This window comes from Telmatherina bonti, assembly GCF_933228915.1.
Source record: "Telmatherina bonti genome assembly, chromosome: 7".
In the NCBI taxonomy this organism is placed as follows: domain Eukaryota; kingdom Metazoa; phylum Chordata; class Actinopteri; order Atheriniformes; family Telmatherinidae; genus Telmatherina; species Telmatherina bonti.
In genome coordinates, this window is record NC_136625.1 from 25,942,149 (window position 1) to 25,963,272 (window position 21,124).

Consider the following 21,124-nt stretch of genomic DNA (forward strand, 5'->3'; position numbering starts at 1 on the left):
CACTGCAACTACTGATAATATTACTGTAAATATTCACATGAATGTCTTCTCGGTTAAATAAGAAATAACGCTGTTAATAAAACTTTCCAAGAGCAAAAGGCAATGCCTTCGTTTTTTTTTTCTTTATTTTATTGTTTTTAATGCAGCCAACACTCGTGGGTCCAGACGGGGGGGGTGGGGGTAATTAAGCTAATAAACAAAACCTAACGCTACTCAGAAGCTGTAACTGCAAACTAGTCATCTTTTTGCTAAAGAAGTATGCTGAATGATTGATTAACTATTAAAATGATCCATCAATCATCCCTTTTCTATACACACTTAATCCAATTCACGGTCACAGGGGGCTAAAGCCTTTCCCAGCTGCTACCACGCAAGGTGGGGTACACCCTGGACAGATCACTAGTCCTTCACAAGGGCAACAAAAAGATAATCATGACAAATAGTTGTTTGCTCTCACTCATTCTGTGGGTCAACTTTAAATAAACCAATCAGACGAACAGGCATACGGTTGGATTGTGGGAACAAGCTGGAGTACATGGAGGATAACCCACCAGACACACTATCACAATGACCACAGCCTCATGTCTTGTCAATGAACCAATTTTATAATAGACTCACTCAGCAGATTAGGTAATACTAACTGTACAGCTGTTTGAAAAAGTACAAACAGGTTGTTTGTTATAAGATTTAGTAGCGTCTTGTAAAGTCGTGCCAAAACAAGCAGCAGAAGGGAAGTAAGAAGTAATGGGAGTCTTTACAAATCTTTTTTTTTGGTCTTGTCCAGAATTTAAAAGAGGCAGAGTGATTTTCTGAATGCTGTATTATGCTGAGCAAATTTACTACGGCAAGGGCATTCTTTGTTTATTTTTCTATATGTTTTGCATAATTGTTTGTATTACAAAGTTTATACTGCTGGACCAGACTGGAGAGGATAGAAGAGGGACAGAAACTGAATCGAAAGGAAATTTCCAAATATTTTAACAGCAAATATTTTTCTCAAGTGGTTCCTTCCACAAGCCATAATGTCCTCTAGTGTACAAATACGTGTACATCACTGTATACCTATTTTAAACTTATAAACAACAAACTTGTCCACTTTTGAGTTAAATTCTGTGAACATCCTAAGACTTTACTGGAACCAGTTTGCCACTTCCTGGTTGGGTTTAGATCATAACATTACTTGATAAGGGTTAGAAATTAAAACAACTTAGAAAATAATCATGTTTAGGATTAAATTCCAATTTTCTACAACAGAGCCATCCATGCAGATCAAAAACACTTTGGAAAATGGACTTGTACTGTTGACCACTCAAAGCACTATATGGCACATTCACCTATACCCCTATAGGCACATCAGGGAGCAACTTGGGGCTCAGTGTCTTACCTAGTCGTCATGGAAGCCTGGATGTGATCTTCCATCTTTCCTGTTGAAAGACAACTGCTCTTTTTCGCTATGACAATACTAATACAACACAGTATGCTAAAGCTTTTTCTATTTTTAGTGCGTTATTGCGTGGGCTTGTGAAAAAAACTTAATAACAAATAGATATCAAGACTACTTAGTTTGAGTGAAAAAACAAAAAAACTAATATATTTAGATATTATTGTGTAGGTTGTATATTCTTTAAATGTAATCAGAGGTTATGTCCACAAACATCAACATCAAGTTCTAGATATTGTTGTTTTTTTGTGGGAGCGAGGGGGTTTTAAAAGAGTAATTAACTTTATTTTAGTTGATCTCACACTTCTGTATCGCATGTAATGCGGTCTGCATGGGCGTAAAAGTACCGAAAGCTGCCAAACTGATTTGATCATCACCGCAGCTGTAGCTACATCTGCTGTAAGGGTTAAAGAGAAAGCTTCATCCAAGCTGTTGATCAGTGTAAAGATTTTAGAAGTTGTAGTGATATTAAAAATTCGGTACTCTCTTGAGATTATGCATGAGTGCGAGGCTAGGCTGTCTGCTTTTTCTACTTTAATTCATTTTCCTGTGTGTGTGGGTGTGTGTGAGCATGGGTGTCTGTGTGGGTGGGTGTTCGCTGCTTAAAACCTCATAAGCTTTCAGCCGCCACCATGTGCCACTCTAATAACCTCCTCTGCTGTCTGTCACCTGATTGTTCCCATTGTCATGCTAATAAGGGCACCACATGCAGAAAAAGTGGGGGGAAAAAAAATAGATCTCTCTTTTCTTTATCTGTCGTTCTACACATCAGAAAAGTGCAGCAATCTGCCCCATTCCTACCCCCCAACCCCCACCCTTTCTCCCCCTCCATCTCCTTATCTTCCCTTTATCTTCCCAGTCCCTCATTTTATCCATGCGTCTTTTATGCGTTTTACAATCACTGCAACAATCGGCTCATTTGGAAAATCCTCAATTACAGAACTCCATCTCATCTGACACACACACACACGCGCGCCCACACACACACACACACACACATTAAAAAGCTGCTCTACAAAGGTGCTATTAAAACCAGCAAAGCCACATATTTCAGGCCTCGTCTGTTTGAGGAAACTAGTGATTAACTTTAACCGCGTGTCTTTGTGTGCGGAACAATCAGCATTTCAATATTTCCCGTCGAAAGGTTTGAAAGTATTCATGTTTTTAACACACGTGCAGATTTGCAGATTGGACAAATAGGAATTAAAGGAAACAGGAAGGGGGAGGGGGTGGGGGGGGAGAAGGTGACGACGGGTGCAGGATGTAGGAAACAAAAGTGTATGGATGTGTGAGATAGGATACAAGAGCTTGGGTTTTCGAGATGATGGGGCTTGAGAATAAATGAGGTCGGTGCGGAGAGAGGGGTGGACGGACGAGAAGAGAGATGGCGAGGAGACAAATGTGAGGAAATGAGAGAGCGAAGAGGAAGGAGGAGAGGTGAAGAGAGGAGAGAAGATAAGGTTATTGAGTTTCTGTCCGCCTGTTTCTCCGCGGCCGAACCACCTCACGCGGCGCTCTCTCAGAACAGAGATGCGTCCTGCGTTAAAAGCTTTGTATCATTTAGTTCAGACCCTTAACATTAATCAATACAGCAGTTATTTCATTTTCTCGTTTGTACCTTGGGCTGCTTCATTCAATAAAGCAGTAATGTGGACCACTGGCGCATGCACAGACACCAGCTCATAAGGCCATCGTCCACATGCGCACACAAGTCTATCACTTTCATTTACAGTCACACCAACACACATGAAAACAGCCTCTCATGATGTAATTTCCCAGACCCCGAAGTCTATGTCACTTTTACACACATACAGCAATTCACACATTCACACACATGCATGCCAAGCTTAAGTGATCCCATCTTCATCCTGAAAAAGGCAACACATTTTTCCTCTTGTTTAATAAAGACCTGCCCAAAAAAAAAAAAAGCTCATGCTCCTCTCTGATCCATTCCCTAACACACTCCACCTGGCATAACATCATAACCCCATCTGCACACACAAACACTGTTAGATGTGTTTTCAGTGCCACAAATGGCCGTGTTATTCCTGAAAGGGATGAAAAGCAACCGATTCAAATGAATGTGAACGTGATTAGTTAATTATGTGCTTTCAGGAGGAAACTGAAGAGCGCTCCTGAATGTTTGGCGGAGGGGAAGCTCTGTGACGTGCTGGAGAGGCGCCGTCCTGTCAGCGTTTGTGTGCTTGGAGTGTGAAGGGCATGTGATGAAGTTGCTGGAAGTGAAAGGGATTCATTGTATCTTGAGTGCTTCTGTGTGGGTGTATTTGCAGCAGCACTAGACAAAAAGAGATAAAAACCAGCTAATATACGGCATGAGGGTGCGTGCGGCCGCTTTTATCAGTAACCTCTGTTATCTCTTTGAGTTGCAGGGATAATTCTGCATGCCAGATAATGGCTAAGGATAACAGAGTGGGTGTGTGAGTAAAGGCCCAGCTCGTGTAGTTGTCTAAGCCAAGACAACAGGAGAAATGGGTTTCATTGTGCTCCTCTGTTGACTACCTCTAAAACCTCAAACATGAAGGCAGTACTCTCCTTCAGTGGCGACATACAAGATGCTCACACACACAAACGTAGAACATTTACAAATACATAATTGTTTTCAGCGTTGTTTGGTTTTTTTTTTTGTTTTTTTTTATGGCTCTTTCAATTTCATGGTTGTCTACTCTGTGGAATGTGACATTTACTTGCACAAATGCTTGTCACAGAATAACATACATGTATTCACATTTACAGGGTTTATAACCAGAAACACAGCTTAGCACAAAAGCTTACACACACTGACTAACACTGGCAGCGACAAACAAAAAAGCTATGAATAGTCCTTTCAGTCAGCATCAGTTCTGCCAGCGGTTTAATTTGCATGCAGGATACACACATGTTCTCCACCTCTGATCTGAGCTGGAACCAGGTAGACATCATTGTGCCATCCCTCCCCACTCGCAGTGACCTGAGACCAGCTCTCTTCCCTACACACACACACACACATGCAGCAATGCACCACACACCACACGGGCCCCGTGTGGAGATAAATGTGACCAGCAGTCCTCACCCCCAGCAGAAGAAAATCCAATTCTCTTTCACTTTTATCCCTGAGACTAATGTTACTGTCAAAGAAGACACCACCACCAGAGACCAGGCGACTCTGTTTGTGAGCGTGTGTGTGTGTGTGTGTGTGTGTGTGTGTGTGTGTGTGTGTGAGTGTGTGTGTGGATGTTTGTGTGTGCATTTGCTGCAGTGAGATAGTGAATTCGTTTAAGGTGATGTATTGCTGTCTTTACCTACAATCTTACTGTAGGCCTCGGTGGTGTTGTTCCTGCCTTTTCATGACATGCTGCTGACCCCCTTCCTCCCACATATCTACCTCCTCTTCTGTCTTTTCTATCCTCTACTTGTCTCCTTACATTTCCCTTTCTCCTGATCCTTCTTTCTTCTCTGTCATTTCCTCTTCTTCTTCTTCCACCCACATCCTCTTCATTCTTTACCTCTTATCATCCACCTCTCCGTCTTTTACTGTTTGATAAATTCAGAAACTAATCGCTTGTTTGTATTTGTTCTTCATGAACTTCTTTTTTTTCCCTCATTTCAGTCTCAAAAGAGAGATATTACTAGTTTTACCAAAGTTTTGTTGTGGTCTTGTTGTGGCTCTCCCCCTTATTTTACAAGAACATTCTCCATGTAGACATTATCCTTATCTCTTCGCCTCCTCGTGTCTTTATATCTCCCACAGGTGTTTCTCCCTCCACACTGAGGTCTGATGTGGGGAATGTGAACTATTCATCATGGCTGACATAGTCTATGTATTTACAAGCCATGCGCACACGAACACACATTCTCGTATCATCATTTGTCTCTTGACTTAGCGTGTATGTATGTGATTGGCAAAGGCTGACTGCATGATTGTGGGGGGGGGGTTACCAAGGGAGAAGCAGGGGCAACTGACTTTTTTTTTTAGATATGTGTGTGTGTGTGTGTGTGCATGTGATTTCAGGTACTTTGTTAATCATTTGTAAGCCCCACCAGATGCCGTGCAGGGGATCATAGTGCACGGGACCTGTCAGTCAACCCTTCCTTTCCTCACACACACTTGCACACAAACACACATTCATGCAGGTGCAGGTGCACAGCGATCCAACCGCAACCCCCTTCCCTTGAGGCTGATTAGTATTCATGAGATCTCAGGAGGCCCCCTTATACACACACCCCCCCACACACACACACACACATATTCTGGTGGATTGGTCTATTCTAATTATCTCATGGCGTTTATGGAGAGGGCTGATTAGAAGCTGTCAGTGTGACTGATGACGACATGCCATGTTATCCCCTAGAGAGAGGCAGGGAGACAGAGAGACCGGCCGGTCACAGCTGTGGACACTGCTTCTCTCCTTTTCTCGTCTCTTTATAGTTTGTGTATTTCTTCCTTGTAATTCTGCCCAGCTAACAACTGCCTTATGTCATGCCTTCGCAGGTAAGCCAGTGATGATCATAACGGAGTTCATGGAAAATGGATCTCTGGACACTTTTCTCAAGGTGAGTTGGGGTTTAGCTGAAAATAACAAAGAACTTCATCCAAGGCTGGCACCTTAAGTTTTTACAAAGGCCACATACGTTCCATGTGTAAAGAGTCGGAAGTTGTTGAGTTCATTACACCGAAACTATATGAGAGTATATTCCTTTAAAAGCTTACATAAATAGTGTGACTTACTTTAATCTCACAGAACTATTAAATCGTGGCCATGATGATAAAGGTTTTTTTTTTTTTTTTTTTTGTACAGTGAAAGAAAATGAATCTTTGCTGTAAAATGTAGAGTAAATTAAAGTCACTTAGTGGCTGATATGCAGAGCTGATTTGTGGATTATCCCCTGTGTGTTAAACACACCATCAATATGGGCTACACTAAATTGTGCATGATCTTTCAAATGGTTTTAGTGAAAGTATAGCATCCATTTCACAGAAATGCTGCAGACTGCTGACTAAACTATTTCATACACTTACCAAGCACGCAAATATGTCTTAGAAAGTGGAGCATTACAGGATTTTTTTTTTGCAATTAAAAATTTAGTTTAGTTAGTAATTTAGTTGAGCGTTAATGCTGAACCCCTTAAAATCCAAGAGCAGCTACAAAGGTGCTGCGGTGTTATTTAAATTGACATAATGAAAAGTAAAGAGCAAGTCATTTACTACATCATCATAATGCAATTTAGGTTATAGTAATTAATTACATCAACCGGTGTTTTTAAGTCATTATTCCACCTAGCTATCTTCATGCAAACCTGCAGACATGTTAAACTAATAAACTATGTATTTCATCAAAACTGACAGGTGTTTGGAGTGTTTCCAATGTTAATTAAAAGCCAGAGGAACAGAGAGGATCAGTTCTTTGTTTAATGACAGCTTCCAAAAGTAAGGACGCAGTGTTGTAAAATGTGATGTTTTAGCCGTGATGCCTACAGCCGCAGTATTAGTTTAACAAAGGAGACTTGAAATGAGTAATGTGTAGACCCAGATGAACAGCGCGGAGCAGTCCTGGTGTGCCTCATGTTCGACATCCCCCTGATTCATATTCAGAGTTGTTTGTCAGCCAGTAAAATCACTGCACCGCTCCAGAGCCATTAAGGCTGTGATGATAGGCCCGTTGCTAAATGGACACCAAGCCCATCTGCAGCACTGAAGCAAAATAAAGTGACAGATACAAAACAGCTGAAGAATAACACTCTGAAGCACGCAGACTAAAACCACATATATAGATGCATACATGGCTTTTGTGGAGATCTAGAAGTTTCTGCAGTGTCTGCCTATAATTATGGAATAAGTTGGGATTTTTACAGCTCATCTGTGGTGTCCATAGAGTTGTAGCTTTAGTCATGACCATCTATCTCTGCCTGAGGTGAAGTTTCAGATTTGTTTTTCTTTCTTGAAAGTGGAACTATTCTGAGCATTTCAGGCAATTTTTTTTTTTTTATTTCTGAGCCCAGAAGGGCTGGGATTTATCGAGTTATTGTCAAAAATCGCTTTATTTACTTCAGACCGACCCTCTCCGTAGGCTGTCAGATCAGCCTGTGGGCAAAACGAGTGGATCGAGACTCTTCCACATTAAGCCCCGCCTCCCGCCACTGCACTACATCGGGAGAGCGCACCGCACCTGCTTTCGCCGTCATTGTAACATCTCATAAACAGAAGGATTAGGCTAATATGAACAAAATAAAAAAAAACCAAAATACAATGTCAACACATAGCATACAGCCCTACATGTTGGAACCTGAATCAGACCCTGAAAAGTGGAGTGGAAGAAGTGGAAAACAGCAACCCACACCAACGAATGCAGCAGGATGTCTCTCTTTGGTAAACTCACCAGCCATCGTTGGAAATAACTTTATCCAATGTTTTCCACCCGCCTGATGTATTTGTACATGCCCTTGTTAACCAGTAGAAGGTAACCAATCACCGAACCTTATCCCCCGGGACGTCACAAGGATTTTGAAGTAGAAAAAACTCTCTAAAACAACGCGTTTTTCGTTGCCATGGAAACCGAACGGAGAGAGTGCTGGAACTCAAACTCAAACATGCGTTTAGGTGATAAAAACGGTGCCGTTCACATGTCTGATGAGGATTCAACTTTGTAACACTGTAGAAAGCTCAGAAAACTCCAAATACCATAATAGGACACCTTTAATAAAAAAAAGAGGTAACTTTCCAAAATTTGCCCCAAAATGTAAAATCCTCCACAGTTCCCATCTAACCTCGCTGCCCTACATTTGTCTCCTGTCTGTTATCCCTGCCATCCCTACCTTTCATTCTCCTTCCTGGCAATGCAGTGTGGTGGGCAGATTGATAGAGGAAGTCTGTAGGTTTGTTAGACAGTCCAATCAATCAGCATCTCGCAAAACCACCGGCTAATTAACTTACTCCACAGCTGCCGAGGGAGAGAGACAGAAAAAAAAGATTCAGGAAAGGGGGGGGGTGCACAGATGCAGAAAGATGAAGGAAGATAGATAGGTGGAGACTGAATCAAAGTATTAGAGAGTTCTCTCTCTGTGAGACAGAGACTGAGGAGAGACAGAGATGGATAGAGAGTACGAGGAGACAGAGGAAGGAGAGATGATATAAAAAGAGAGACAGGGTGACTGATAACATGAATGGCTCTTTAACGGGGACCATTGGCCCAGGGCAGAAATAATTGGCAGAGGAAGGTGAGCTGGACCGTCATCGATCAACAGGCTGCACTCTCTGCCAAAGACAGCTCAAATTCGAAATCCGGTGAGCTCTGCGTGGGCACACGGTCAGCGTTAAAGAGAAGAGTTTTGTCTGCTCTGTCAGATTCAATCCTCCTTGAGCATTATTTTTGGGGGGGGGTTGTGATCCTCCATTGATCCCTGGAATAAGAAATTCAACTTTTCCTCGCTACTCTCCAGAGGAAAGGTCAAAGCACAGGGTTAGCAGGAGCCGCAAAAGATTAGAAATCTTGCTCATGGACACTTGAAAAAGTGTGGAATGCTGCTATTACAGCATGAATCCAGACTTAAACCCTCCATTACAGCCCAAGCTGATGTAAATGTGCCGCCATGCAGCAGCTTGATGTCAGTATTAACACTATTTTCTGCGTATGACTTCATTTTTATCCCTGTCTGTCACTCCAGAAACATGACGGTCAGTTCACGATCATCCAGCTGGTTGGCATGCTGCGCGGCATCGCCTCAGGTATGAAGTACCTGTCAGACATGAGCTACGTTCACAGAGACCTGGCAGCCAGAAACATCCTGGTCAACAGCAACCTGGTGTGTAAGGTGTCTGACTTTGGCCTGAGTCGAGTTCTGGAGGACGACCCTGAGGCCGCCTACACTACAAGGGTAAGACAAACTCTCACAGTCTGCCAATATCAAAGGTAAATGCATTCATGTACAGTTAATTTGCCCACTGTTTTTTTTTTTGTTGTTTTTTTTTTTTTTTAATTGTAGTTGAAACAATGGCTTGACAGTAAAAGCATTATGTGCCTTTGCATTTTCAGTAATCTTAGAAGTCCTGAATATTATTTCTCAGGTTCAAAATCACAATAACTAACAGAAAAAAAAAAGTTTCACACGGCTCAACTAATTAAATGCTTTCATATTGCATTTCTTTAACCAAATAAAATGAGCATATTAACCGTTCTTTCTGACATTCTGACTTTCATGCAGCCAAATCAGTCTCTGGTGACAGACACATCCTCACACAGGGCTCAGGGACACTGCAGAAACTCAAACATCACTGACTCTAACCACTGTGGAGTAACTCATCTAAAATGTCCACAAGGAGATAGCATTATTCATATTCATAGGAAGTGTTGGGGATGTTATTCTTAATATGGCATTAGCATTGCCCTAGGAGGAGTGTATCAGCCGCTGACTGCTCCATTGCAATCACACACAAACTCCCACTGATGTCAGTAGACCTAGATGGAGAGCTGCAGGCAGTGATGGGGGGGTTGCACAGGCTGAGGCAGAGATGGGGGAAGACACTGAGAGAAGACAGATCCAGAGAGGAAACGGGGAGAAAACTGAGCGATAGAAAGAGAGAGATCTGATGAGAGCAGTTAAGAGAAAAAAGAAGATGGGGTAGGGGTGGACAAGGGGGTGGGGGAAACAAAAGTACAGTGCTGAGCGTCTTTGCAGCTTTGTCTTTTACTTGACTTTCACCGAGCAGAGACGGGGAATGCTGGGTGGTGCAGAGGCAGCTGCCGCATGTTAAAAAGCCGAGCCTATAGAGGTAGGATGTCTGTCTGGGTTAGAGTGAGGGAGTAAGGGCGGGGTGTACACTGCCTTCTGTGTGTATACATACAGTGGGCTATATGAAGCCCGTTTGATCTGCGCGTCAACAACAGAGGCAGAGGCCCCTTGAGAATTAAATAGAAAACTGATGGCAGAAGAAAGGATAGCTGCACAAACTTTGAAGCAAAAGTAACTGTTTGTTTGGAGCGTTATAAGGGAGGAAAGCAGCTTTGTTTTCAGCACTTAGAAAGTCACACAGCACAACGAATGCATGAGCCTTTAAACTCTAACACTATTATAGACAAGTTCACAGTGACACATTCAGTATGTGAATAAATGTGAGAACTGGCTTTAACTTTTTTGCAGGGAGGGAAGATCCCTATCAGATGGACGGCTCCAGAGGCTATAGCCTACAGGAAGTTCACCTCAGCCAGTGATGTGTGGAGTTACGGCATTGTCATGTGGGAGGTGATTTCATACGGAGAGAGACCCTACTGGGAGATGTCCAACCAGGATGTGAGTCGCAAAGAAAAATGTCACACCTCAGTGGCAGTTTCAGCATAAGAGATGCTTTTTCACCGCACAAATCTTCAGCAGAATTTTTAACAACAAATGTTTGCCTCTCTAAACTGATCAGAGATCAATAAATTAACCTTTTCTCCCTGTACAGGTGATCAAAGCAATAGATGAGGGTTATCGTCTTCCTGCTCCTATGGATTGTCCTGTGGTGTTGCACCAACTTATGCTGGATTGCTGGGAGAAGGGGCGCAGTGACAGGCCAAAGTTTGGACAGATTGTCACAATCCTGGACAAACTCATCAGAACCCCAGCCAGTCTCAGAGAACTGGCCAACAGCTCAGCGTGGTGAGTGGGAGAAATGTATTCATTAAAATACCACTGGATACATTAAATGTACGACTTTGTTGCTGTTGCAATTTGTCAGCTGGATATAGTTTTAATCTTTCTAAATACATTCAAATTCCCTCAACTTTTCCAAACAAATCAATGCTTGTAGAAGCATCTATAAAAGGATGTAGGCTTATAGGCTCGTATATCCATAGCATCTTCTTCAATTTAAACTCCCTGAATCCCCAGCGTTACAGCACGCATTCAGAGAATGTCATTATTTTTACATTTACATTTTACACCTCAGGCACTTAGTTGATTTTCAGAATCAAAGCAGCAATGAGATGTCTGACTCCTTTTTACAGATGCTTTAAACAAGAGGAAAAAAACAGCACAAATGAAAACACAGCAGAAGGTCAAATACTACTGCAGATTCCACAGCCAGTAGACTTAATGAACCACATGACTGAAAAGAAGAATTTTACAAAAGGGTCACACTGTAAAGTCTACAGTACAACAGCAAAGTCAAACATGCAAATGCCTTATATCTGCCTGGAAGAGTTTTCCAGGATTGAGGATAAAAATTAATAAATAAATCTTTTATGACTAAAACAAAAAGCTGTAAGCAAACAAGTCACAGGGTTCTTCAAGTAGAAACATTAGTGTTTGCACAGAGGGAGGGAGACCAGATGAATCGTAACTCATTCATGCCAACTAATTGCCAGGTTTAAAGTTGTTAAAGAGTGTTTAAAGAGTGTTTTGAGGCTTTCATGACGTAGAATTAAAGTCATTCTGGTAAAATGTAGATTAACTCACAAATATTAACATAAAATGAAGAAAGATGTGTGTAGTTTTTATTTCATAGTTTATTCCAAAGAAAAACACATGTGACCTAAGCACGAGTGAGAAATAGTTAAGGCTGGAAATCCTCTGAGTTGTCAGTGTTTTACATCTCAGCAGGGAGGACCCGTCCACACCAGAGTTCAGTGTGACCACAGTCGATGATTGGTTGGAAGCCATCAAGATGGGCCAGTACAAAGAGAATTTTTCCAGCTCTGGATATGTCAGCTTGGACTCTGTCCTCTACATCAGTGTCAGGTACAGAAATGTTGCGTCTCATCTCTCTTAAATGAAACACTCAAAAGGTCAAAACTGTCAGTAAGAGACTTATTACATTCCACTTCACTGTCATTTGAAATTAAAAAGATGAGGGTTTGCACAAGTGTCTTTTACATAAATCGACTGCAGCTGCTTGGCATTTCGGGTTTACAGTAAAACAGTTTCTTCTCTAAAAATAACATGACATTTTTTGCTTTCTGTCCAGTGAATTGTTTAAGATGGGAGTGACTCTACCCGGCCACCAGAAGAAGATTTTGTCCAGCGTGCAGAGCCTCCAAACCCAAGGGACACACGTCCAAGTATAACGGTCTCCACAAAAACACATAGTGAGACAGAGTCAAACTGGAAATCCTGTGAAAAGTCTCCCCACTGAATGGAGTTGTAATGGATACTTGATGCTTGGGCCTCCATTGATTTTGAGACACACTGAGAAGGAGACAACATGGACGCTTGACTCCCTCACCTTCCCATACTTCCCATCCCTGATGGGCACTTCTGGCTTTCGCATTCAGAATCCCGGCAACACTGTCACTGCAATGGAGCAACAGAGACACGTTTCCAACAGCAAGACCACATCCCAGACCATTTCACATCATATAAAGCTTAACAAAAAAAGAAGAAAAAAAAGACATTTAACATAAGAATTAACAAAAACAAGGAATATAATGATCATCACTGTCTGTGAGGTGTACAGTTGGTTTTTATTGTCTTCTTTTTTGTTCTTTTTGAGTTTTCACAATGAAGGGTTTAAAAAGGGTCAAAAGAAGTGTATATGTGTAGATATATGTTTATATGGGCAGTGTGTCCCAATACCGTAGAGATGGACCTAACGTTTGTATTGGTGGTGAGGAAATATTGCTCAACCCTAACAGGAATTACTACCCTGTGTATGTATGGCCTCTTCCATAGCTGTCTGCCCACAGAAAGCCAGTGAATGAGCCAAGATTGTGGATGACATGAATGTGTGGGGAGTGGGGGGGGAGACGAACTGGACCTGTAGAGACAGAGGGATGTAGATTTTGCTAGCTCATGTAGGAAGGGAGTATATGTTTAGTATGGTGAGGATAAGGGCTTCCTTAGAGACTGCTCTCAGACAAACTTCCATAGCAACTAGACCCAGTGTATGTTAGCTAGTCTGCTTGCACTTACAATTTAACAGACTGCAAAGACGTGATCGAAACAGAGAAAACTTCCATCGTCTTTACCAAACAACATGGCTTTTTCGCATTTTATATTATGATGTCAGGAATATTTCAGCTCAAATTCAGCCTTCCCGTGTTTCAAGTATGAAGAAAGTTATAGTGTTTGTGTAGAGCCCAGGTGATGCAAAGGTCATGATAAATTTGACACTTTTAAGAACATATAACTTGTTTTTTCCAGGGTTGTACCATGTATTGTAATCTTGTTGTTCATCTAAGTAACATATCGCCATTTTAACTGTGTACTTCCCCATCATCAGCCCCTATAGCTGGATGGTTACACATAGCCAGTCAATAATTAGTATTTTGTGTTTTCCAAATAGTTTGCTTGAATAAAAGGAGCCTTGGGATGGATCCTTTTAAAAAAAAAGAAATTAAATATTCATACCAGCGATGCTAAGATGTGACAATACAAGAGGGTAAGTTTCACTTGTTAAAAATGAAAGATATGGAGAATTTGTGCATTAAGAACTGTGTCATTTTCTGGCAATTGGTCTTGTAAATCCAATATGAACTGCTCAAACAATGTTTACAACAAGAAGCAAATAAATTTGTTAGTCTTTAGCTTATCAGAAGGAAACTGCTGCTTATCACATTAAGTACACGCTAAGATGTGAAGGGACCCTCTTTGTGTACACTGTATTAATGGCACTGAACCTGCTCTGAGTGTATTCCAAAACATGTATTTTAATACATGTGGTCATCTATAGGACCAACAGTGGCATAAAATACAGTATATATGATTGTATCATAGTGTAAAATATGTACAGTGTTGATTTCCAATGTTAGAATGTTTGTAATGATAATGATGATGACTATGATGTATTTTAATTGTGAAAAAGAGATTTCTGAAGTTCTTGTTCAGGGGCAGGTCATACAGGAGAACAGTGATGGGAGGCAATGCATTGGTCTGAACAAAGGAATGTAGCATGGCGCAAAGCTTCAGCTTTGAGAGATGACAGTGACTGCAGTTTCTATGATAGCGTTAGAATGAGTAGAATGGATTTTCTTTGCTGCCATGCTTGCTTTATTTGCATATCCACCTTAAAAAAGTAATTACTTGCACTCTTTAAACAGCTTTTCTGCATACACCAGAGATTTTAAAAATTCTTCTTGAGAAAAGGAAGGATGGGAGAGGGTTAGAAGGAAATAAGAATGATCCTAAGATTAAATTTCTATCCAGTATCACAAATGTAATGTTTAGAAAAGCCCTTCCCTTAGCTAAGCAGCAAAGAAATAAAAAGCCTTGTCAGCTTATTATTTCAAGGCCTACAGGGGAAATAAAAACACATCCATGATGGGCTTTTTCTCCAATTAGTTGATAGTGGTCAGGATCAAAGAGTTTGTTATGTTAGAAGCTCTTTCCTAATTCCTGAAATAATTTTTGAAAAAAAAACGGATCACCTTGGAAATACCAAAAAATTCAGCCAGAACAAACCATTTTTCGCTAATCATTTAAGCTAACATTAGCTTAACTGCCTCAAGCCTTTTAAAATCTGTCAGCTTGCCAGAGTTAAACGAGAAGCCTTCTTTTGTCTACCTCGACGTCAAATTAAAGAATCACTGTTTAAAAAAGAAATACAAGTTTTAGTACTTTAACCTGCCAACAGTGCCAACATCAACTCTATGTGCCATGCTATTGACAGGTCTGGCAACAGTAACTAGGGGCGGGGCTTATACCGCCTGTTGGGCAAAGCAGTGGATGGCAGTGGAGTGAACATTTTTGCCACAAGGCTTCTTACTAATATTTTTCTGCTCTGCTTTTTCACAATTGGTATAATGTTTGGTAAAGAAAAGTGCTTTGCTACAAAAATCTCTTCACCGAATCAATTTCCTGGCTATTTTTCCTCATAAACCACTGATTAAATACAAAAACACCAACTGCCAATATGAAAATGTTCATTCTACTCTTGCTAACTCTATGATTTCACTCTAGCGGCCAAGCTCTGACTGCTGGCCTTTTAGATGCCTTATTTACTGAGCTATTGTTCTTTTTTTGTTGTCATATAGAGGCGATATTAAGAGTAAAGTGTATATACAGTACAGGTAGTATTTATCTCTGTTATTAAGGTGATGTCACATCTACACCCTGGTTTTCATCCCAGAGGCTCTCCACATTACCACCACTTTGATTCCTTTTCAAGCAGACAGAAGTCAATTTAGTACAGAAATATTACAAATCTGATGGCCTGTAAAAGTTGATGGGGAAAATGACTGCTGTTGTTATTTATATGCATATTGCAGATGTAAGTGGCTGATAATTTGATATTTTTGGTTGCATAACTCCTGTTGTGTCATTACATGCTGCCTGAAAAATAATGTTGAATTATAACAATGTTCTCCTTCTGATGAGTGTATTCAACACTCCCACATTGAAAAGTTGTCATGTCTCCACTTTTCATTGCATTTTTTTTTTTTAAATCCCACATTTCTGCCACTTTTAACCCTGCCAAGGTTGGCAATGTTGGCTGGTTTACCTGATCTCAAATAAAGTGTTTGTTTCCATTCTCCCACCAGGTTTGTATTGTAAATGTTCACGAGATTCTCATTTGAGGCTTTCAACTCCCTCTTTCTCTTTGTCCTCTTCTCACTCTTTCTCTTTCTTTGGCCACTGACAATGCTTATTCGTTCTCATGCCAGTTTCCTCTGCGTTGCTTGTTGTAAAGCGTGTAGGCATTCTAATGTCTTTCATGTTGCTGTAATAAATATGCTAATATTTCTAATTTCTCACCTGAAGCCTGCAGTGTCTTTGTTTCACACATTCTTTGCCTCTTCATGTTTGTCCCCTTTAGAAAGCCTTCAAATTAGAATTCAAAACACCACACTTGGACAGAATGGTGTCAAATTTAAAATAGTCTCTGTAACAAAATGATATGAGGCTCTCGTGTTATTATATTCTACCATTGTTTACCATTGCTGAAAAATAATACATAAATAAAATGTGGCACCTGCCTGTATATAGTGACACAACTGATGACAAGTATCAGTGTAAAAGTAGACCATAAGATGCAGAAAACTGCTCTCAGACCAATGAGACAGGTTGTATAATGGCACAGTAACCTCTATCATTATAAGTCGAAAGATGTGTACCACAAGCACACTTTCTACATCAAACCACCCTAGTAAACTTATTAAGTACTAATGGATTTGGTCAGAGATGCAAATACCACAATGAGAACCTGGGGATGAGAGAACCTGACAGAAATAATATCTGTGGTGTTTGCCATTCAAACCTAGAGGGACCAGATTGAAGCGATTCCTAACAAAGAGGCAGATGACAACCCAATGGTAGTCTTCAAAAAGACACCAGAAAGACTGAGTATGATGAAAATGAGACTAAAAATGAACAATAAGGTCAATGATCTCAGACATAATGCTATAAAAATGCCAGTGGGAACTAGCCTCAACTTTGAACAGAATCCGGAAAAGCATCGTTCAAGACAGACGAATGGAAGAAACTCCTGAAGCATTAAGTGAAGGATCTAAATATCTTAGCCTTTTATGTTTAATAAGTTTACAAAGCACTCCAAAGTAGCTGTTTTTGTTTTACTATGACAGATTGAGGAGGAAGGAAATGAATCACTGTTGAGATACATGCAAACCTGAGAGGGCCTGAAAATTTACCTTCAGCACTGAAGTCTCATTTGTCTGCCTTAATGAGGATAGCAGTGGTGAAATTCCCATCACAGCATTCTTGACTGCAAAATATAGAAGTCTGGCAACCACATCTTCATTATCTGTGTGTGTGTGTGTGTGTGTTTCTTACTGAAAGATAATTCGGTCTCAGGGGAAGGAGCAGGTCATTGACTCCTGGCCTTGGTTAACCCCTTAATGCACTGGCCCAGTTCCTGTCACTCTATGTTACCGCCATTACACCTCATTTAGCCCATCATATTGGGCTCCATATTCCCCTATCGCTCACTAGGTTCACACGCATACACACACACACACACACACACATGCACACATATGGCTTGACATCTAAAAAAATTCAAGGCCTGTTCTCCATTTCCTCAGTATCTCTCTCCTCCCACTGCCCTACTCGTAATCTTTCTGCCGGCCTTGTGCAGCCCCATTTTTCCTCCTTTTTCCTATCCATCCTGTGCAGACAGACAGAAAGGTTGCAAAGACTCTTCTGACCTCGCCTACCCCATTATCTCCTTCTTCTTGCTTTCCCCACTCTCATAGGTTGTAATTTCCCACACCTCCATCCATCTATCCATCCAGCCATCCATCCAAAAGTTTTCTCCCCATGCAACCCCCTCTATGAGGTTCAGTGCCTCTCTGTTTCACTGCTATCACCACTGGGTTTCCTTTCTCCATTAAAAGCCAATCCATAACTTTGGGCTTTTGTCTGTGGGTGTCTCAACAGGCAGAATGTCATCTCACGTATTTACTCTGGATAACAGAAGCTACCAGGAGCCGAAGGCTTAGGCGATTGATTCATCATGCAGCTGCTATTGACATCATGTGAAAAAGGTCAGAAGTCCCTATGGAGAACACTTTAAAAGGCCATTGGTGACTGATGAGCCTGTCATGTTTGTATCACATACATGCACGAGCACTCTCTCTCTCATTCTCTGTCTTTGCTTTTTCTTCTGTCACTCTATTCTGCTCTTTATCTGTGACACACATGCACAAACAGACACACTCTGTCTGGGAAAAGGTAATTGGGGCCCTCTGTCATGCTGTCAGGTGTGCGCTTGAGTGTCTCCTCATGTGCAGGCATTAAAATAATATAAGCAGCCAAACAACTATAGATCCACAATGACCCCTGCAACGGGTCGGCCATATGTATACGTCTGTTTTTATAACATGGGTGGATGCCGCTTCCGTGTAGTTGTGATGCTTGTGAGGCCAAAATGGATGCTCACGTGTGAGTTATCAGTGCAGGTATTAACAAGGGGGTCAGCATGAGAGGAAGATAAAATCTGAACCAGAGGAGAGATTTCGTTAGTCATTGGCTAAATTTTCTGGTGTTCCTGTTTTGTCGCTCTTGAACGCATTGCGTGTGTTCCCTCTAATCAAATATGGCCGGGTTCAGACAGGCACGGCATTTGCCACTCGGCGCACACATCAGCAGTCTTGTGTCTCATGAGGTTTTCGTTTGCTATCAAAGCGATTTCCTGTCTCAAATTTTCATCAGTAATCAAAGTTCCTGATTGAATTTGAAAAGTGAGCCCAGCTCCATAAATCACATTACATGCCTCGCTCCCATCATGCCTGCTCTCATCAGCCACAGGAATGAGATGCCACCCTTGGTGTAAGTCTGCATCATGGCCCCTGTGTGTAGTTTTGTAGATTCAGTGGAAAAGAAAAATGGATCTTGACAATGGTTGAAATATGATCCTATTTGATGCCTTTTTTTCTTTTTGGTGACATAAAGTCCAGAGAAAGAAGAATGTTAATAATAAAGATAACAGACCTGAGTCCGGCTGAGTGTGGAAACAATTCCTGGCTTTTGTTTGGGTGTCAAATGAATACCAGATAGAAAGAATTTATCTTATTAGTGCAACTTGAAGGCAGCGATAATGCCTATTTCGTGAATTCAGTGAAACAGAACTAAGTTTTTATTCTTGGATTTGATTGATTATTAATGAAGACTAGATGCCAAAGGTTTTATAAGGACGGAACAAAACCCTGTTCAATACAAACAAATTTAGACAGAAGTTATATTTCTGGGAAAGTGAGTAGTAGCAAATTAATCCTAAACACATCAACCTCTACATATATCATAGTAAAAGAACTAGAAGCTTTTTGAAAGAAGAATCATTTAAATAACTGAACTACAACAAACTATTACAACTAGTGTAGTAACTATTTTAAAAAAAAAAGATACAGATTTTTGATATTTTAAACAGTCAAAGTTGTTAAAAAAAAAAAATAAAAAAAAAAAAAAAAAGGAAATTGCCTCAAACAGTTAATATACATTTCAAATTTTAACATTATGGCTTTTGGAAATTAGTTAATATTTTTCTCATGAGGTTATTTACACTCCATGAGAAAAAAAAATCACAGCGGTGACAAAAAGTCACAAAGTACCAAGAAGAGACTATGTTCTAGAGCAAGTCCTCTTATGACTCTTCCATGACTGCTAACCCAAGCTGAAGCTTTCACATTTTTAAAGAATTTTTCATTTGACCAAATTCAAACAGTTAAAAAGGAAACTAAAATCTGTTTGAATTCTGCCATTGGAAACCTGTCGGCACCCAAAATCACAAACAGATTTGGAAATGAAGCATGAGGAGACAGACAATGAATAGAAAAAGGGTAGGGGGAGAGTAAATAACATTTAAGTTTAAGGGAAAAAAGATGAAGCAAAACTTAGAGTGGTTTGGACAGAGTGTGATACGGTAATATTGAGCTCAAAATTCCTTGCAGATGTGGAAATCACTATTTAATGTGAGGCAGATGTAACATTGCTGCTGTTGGTTGACTCAAACTGGACCAAATAAAAACTCACTCACACTTAAACTGTGCTCTTTGTTGATTGAGAAGAGGTGATAAAAATATTAATTCAGAGCCAACCCAGCAAGGTGAAAACTTTGGCCTACGAATTTAACAAACAAACAAACAAACAAACAAACAAACAAACAAACAAACAAACTACAAAGCTTTCCAGGGCTCAGTGACTCATTTCAGCCTTTTTATTAAAGGAAAAGCATGTAGCGTCCTCTCACTCAGAAATACACGGGTTGAGTGTCGCAGGATTGTTTTTTAATGAAAAGTGATTGTTTTGATGCATCTGTGGCAGCTGAGTGTTTCCTACACCAGCTGCTTGTGTGTTTACGTGTAGTGTCTGCGGTGGAGAGACATAAATGCTCCTTTGTAGGCACCACATGTTTGTGCAATTTTTTTTTTTTTATCAAGAATAATCAAGCACAGCTCTTCCAGTGTCATCAATCAAGCTTTGATGTTACAGGGAAGAGCTGAGAAACCACAGCCACCTCCTCTGTGTATTGGGACTGGGCCAGGAAAGCAAGCAATTCTACTACTGCTTAAGCCAAAGGAAATGTTTCTAAATGTAGCTGAGGAGCCAAGAAATAACTACTTACATACTGCAAACAGTTTAATATGTAGTTTAATACCTCTGTGCAGGAGTATGGGTGCTTGTTTTATTATCTCATTCTTTGGAAGTTTCTTTTTTACTATAATTTGAGGGTTTTTGTTTTTTGTTGTTGTTGGTTTTTTTAGGTGTCTTTAAGTGTTTTAAAAGTTTTCATGAATAAAACCAGCCATCCATCTGGTGAGCACCACATACATCCTCAGAAAGGTGAAATCAGACAGCAACCACCATGAGGCACTAATTAAATGAAACACTAGCACATTATTGAGAAAATTTAGCAGAAACATAGTGGTGGAAACAATATAGAAAAGCCAAGTGAGGAGCAAAGGCTCTCAGTCAGCTGCAGAGGTTTGGAGATGATTGAAAAGTAAAATTAGGTTTACTCGATTGACATCTTGGGGATCACAAGCCAAGATTTGGGTTTTTAGCTATGAACTTGGGAACTTGCCAAAATAGCTGTCAGGCAAACAAGCCAGGATCTCTAAGCCTTAGGAGCCTGGACCCTTCCTGGCTGCTCTGCAGGAGACACAGGCAGGAACGAGTGTCCAAAGTAGATTTATAAACCAAGCCAGCAAAGCCACCTCCTAATCAAATGGGCAGCTCTCAACTGAAGGATCCTTATGACTCCTTATGGATATTTAAATGAACTATTTCCTTAGTTTCAAATTGAGCACTGCTCTTGGCTAA

The 21,124-nt window shown here is 40.7% G+C and overlaps 1 protein-coding gene across 1 annotated transcript in view; it reads left to right on the forward strand.

The window, feature by feature from the left end:
* Nucleotides 1-12,495, forward strand: part of LOC306758314 (ephrin type-A receptor 3-like) — a gene marked incomplete at its 5' end in the record, with an annotated part of 79,540 nt that extends 67,045 nt beyond the window's left edge. The window contains 6 exons of the mRNA XM_079243610.1: nucleotides 5,931-5,992; nucleotides 9,101-9,310; nucleotides 10,574-10,723; nucleotides 10,878-11,071; nucleotides 12,014-12,151; nucleotides 12,378-12,495. Of these exons, the coding sequence (XP_079099736.1) occupies nucleotides 5,931-5,992; nucleotides 9,101-9,310; nucleotides 10,574-10,723; nucleotides 10,878-11,071; nucleotides 12,014-12,151; nucleotides 12,378-12,477 (854 nt within the window). The 3' untranslated portion in view covers nucleotides 12,478-12,495. The remainder of the gene's footprint in view (nucleotides 1-5,930; nucleotides 5,993-9,100; nucleotides 9,311-10,573; nucleotides 10,724-10,877; nucleotides 11,072-12,013; nucleotides 12,152-12,377) is intronic.
* Between the last annotated feature and the right edge of the window lie 8,629 nt (nucleotides 12,496-21,124).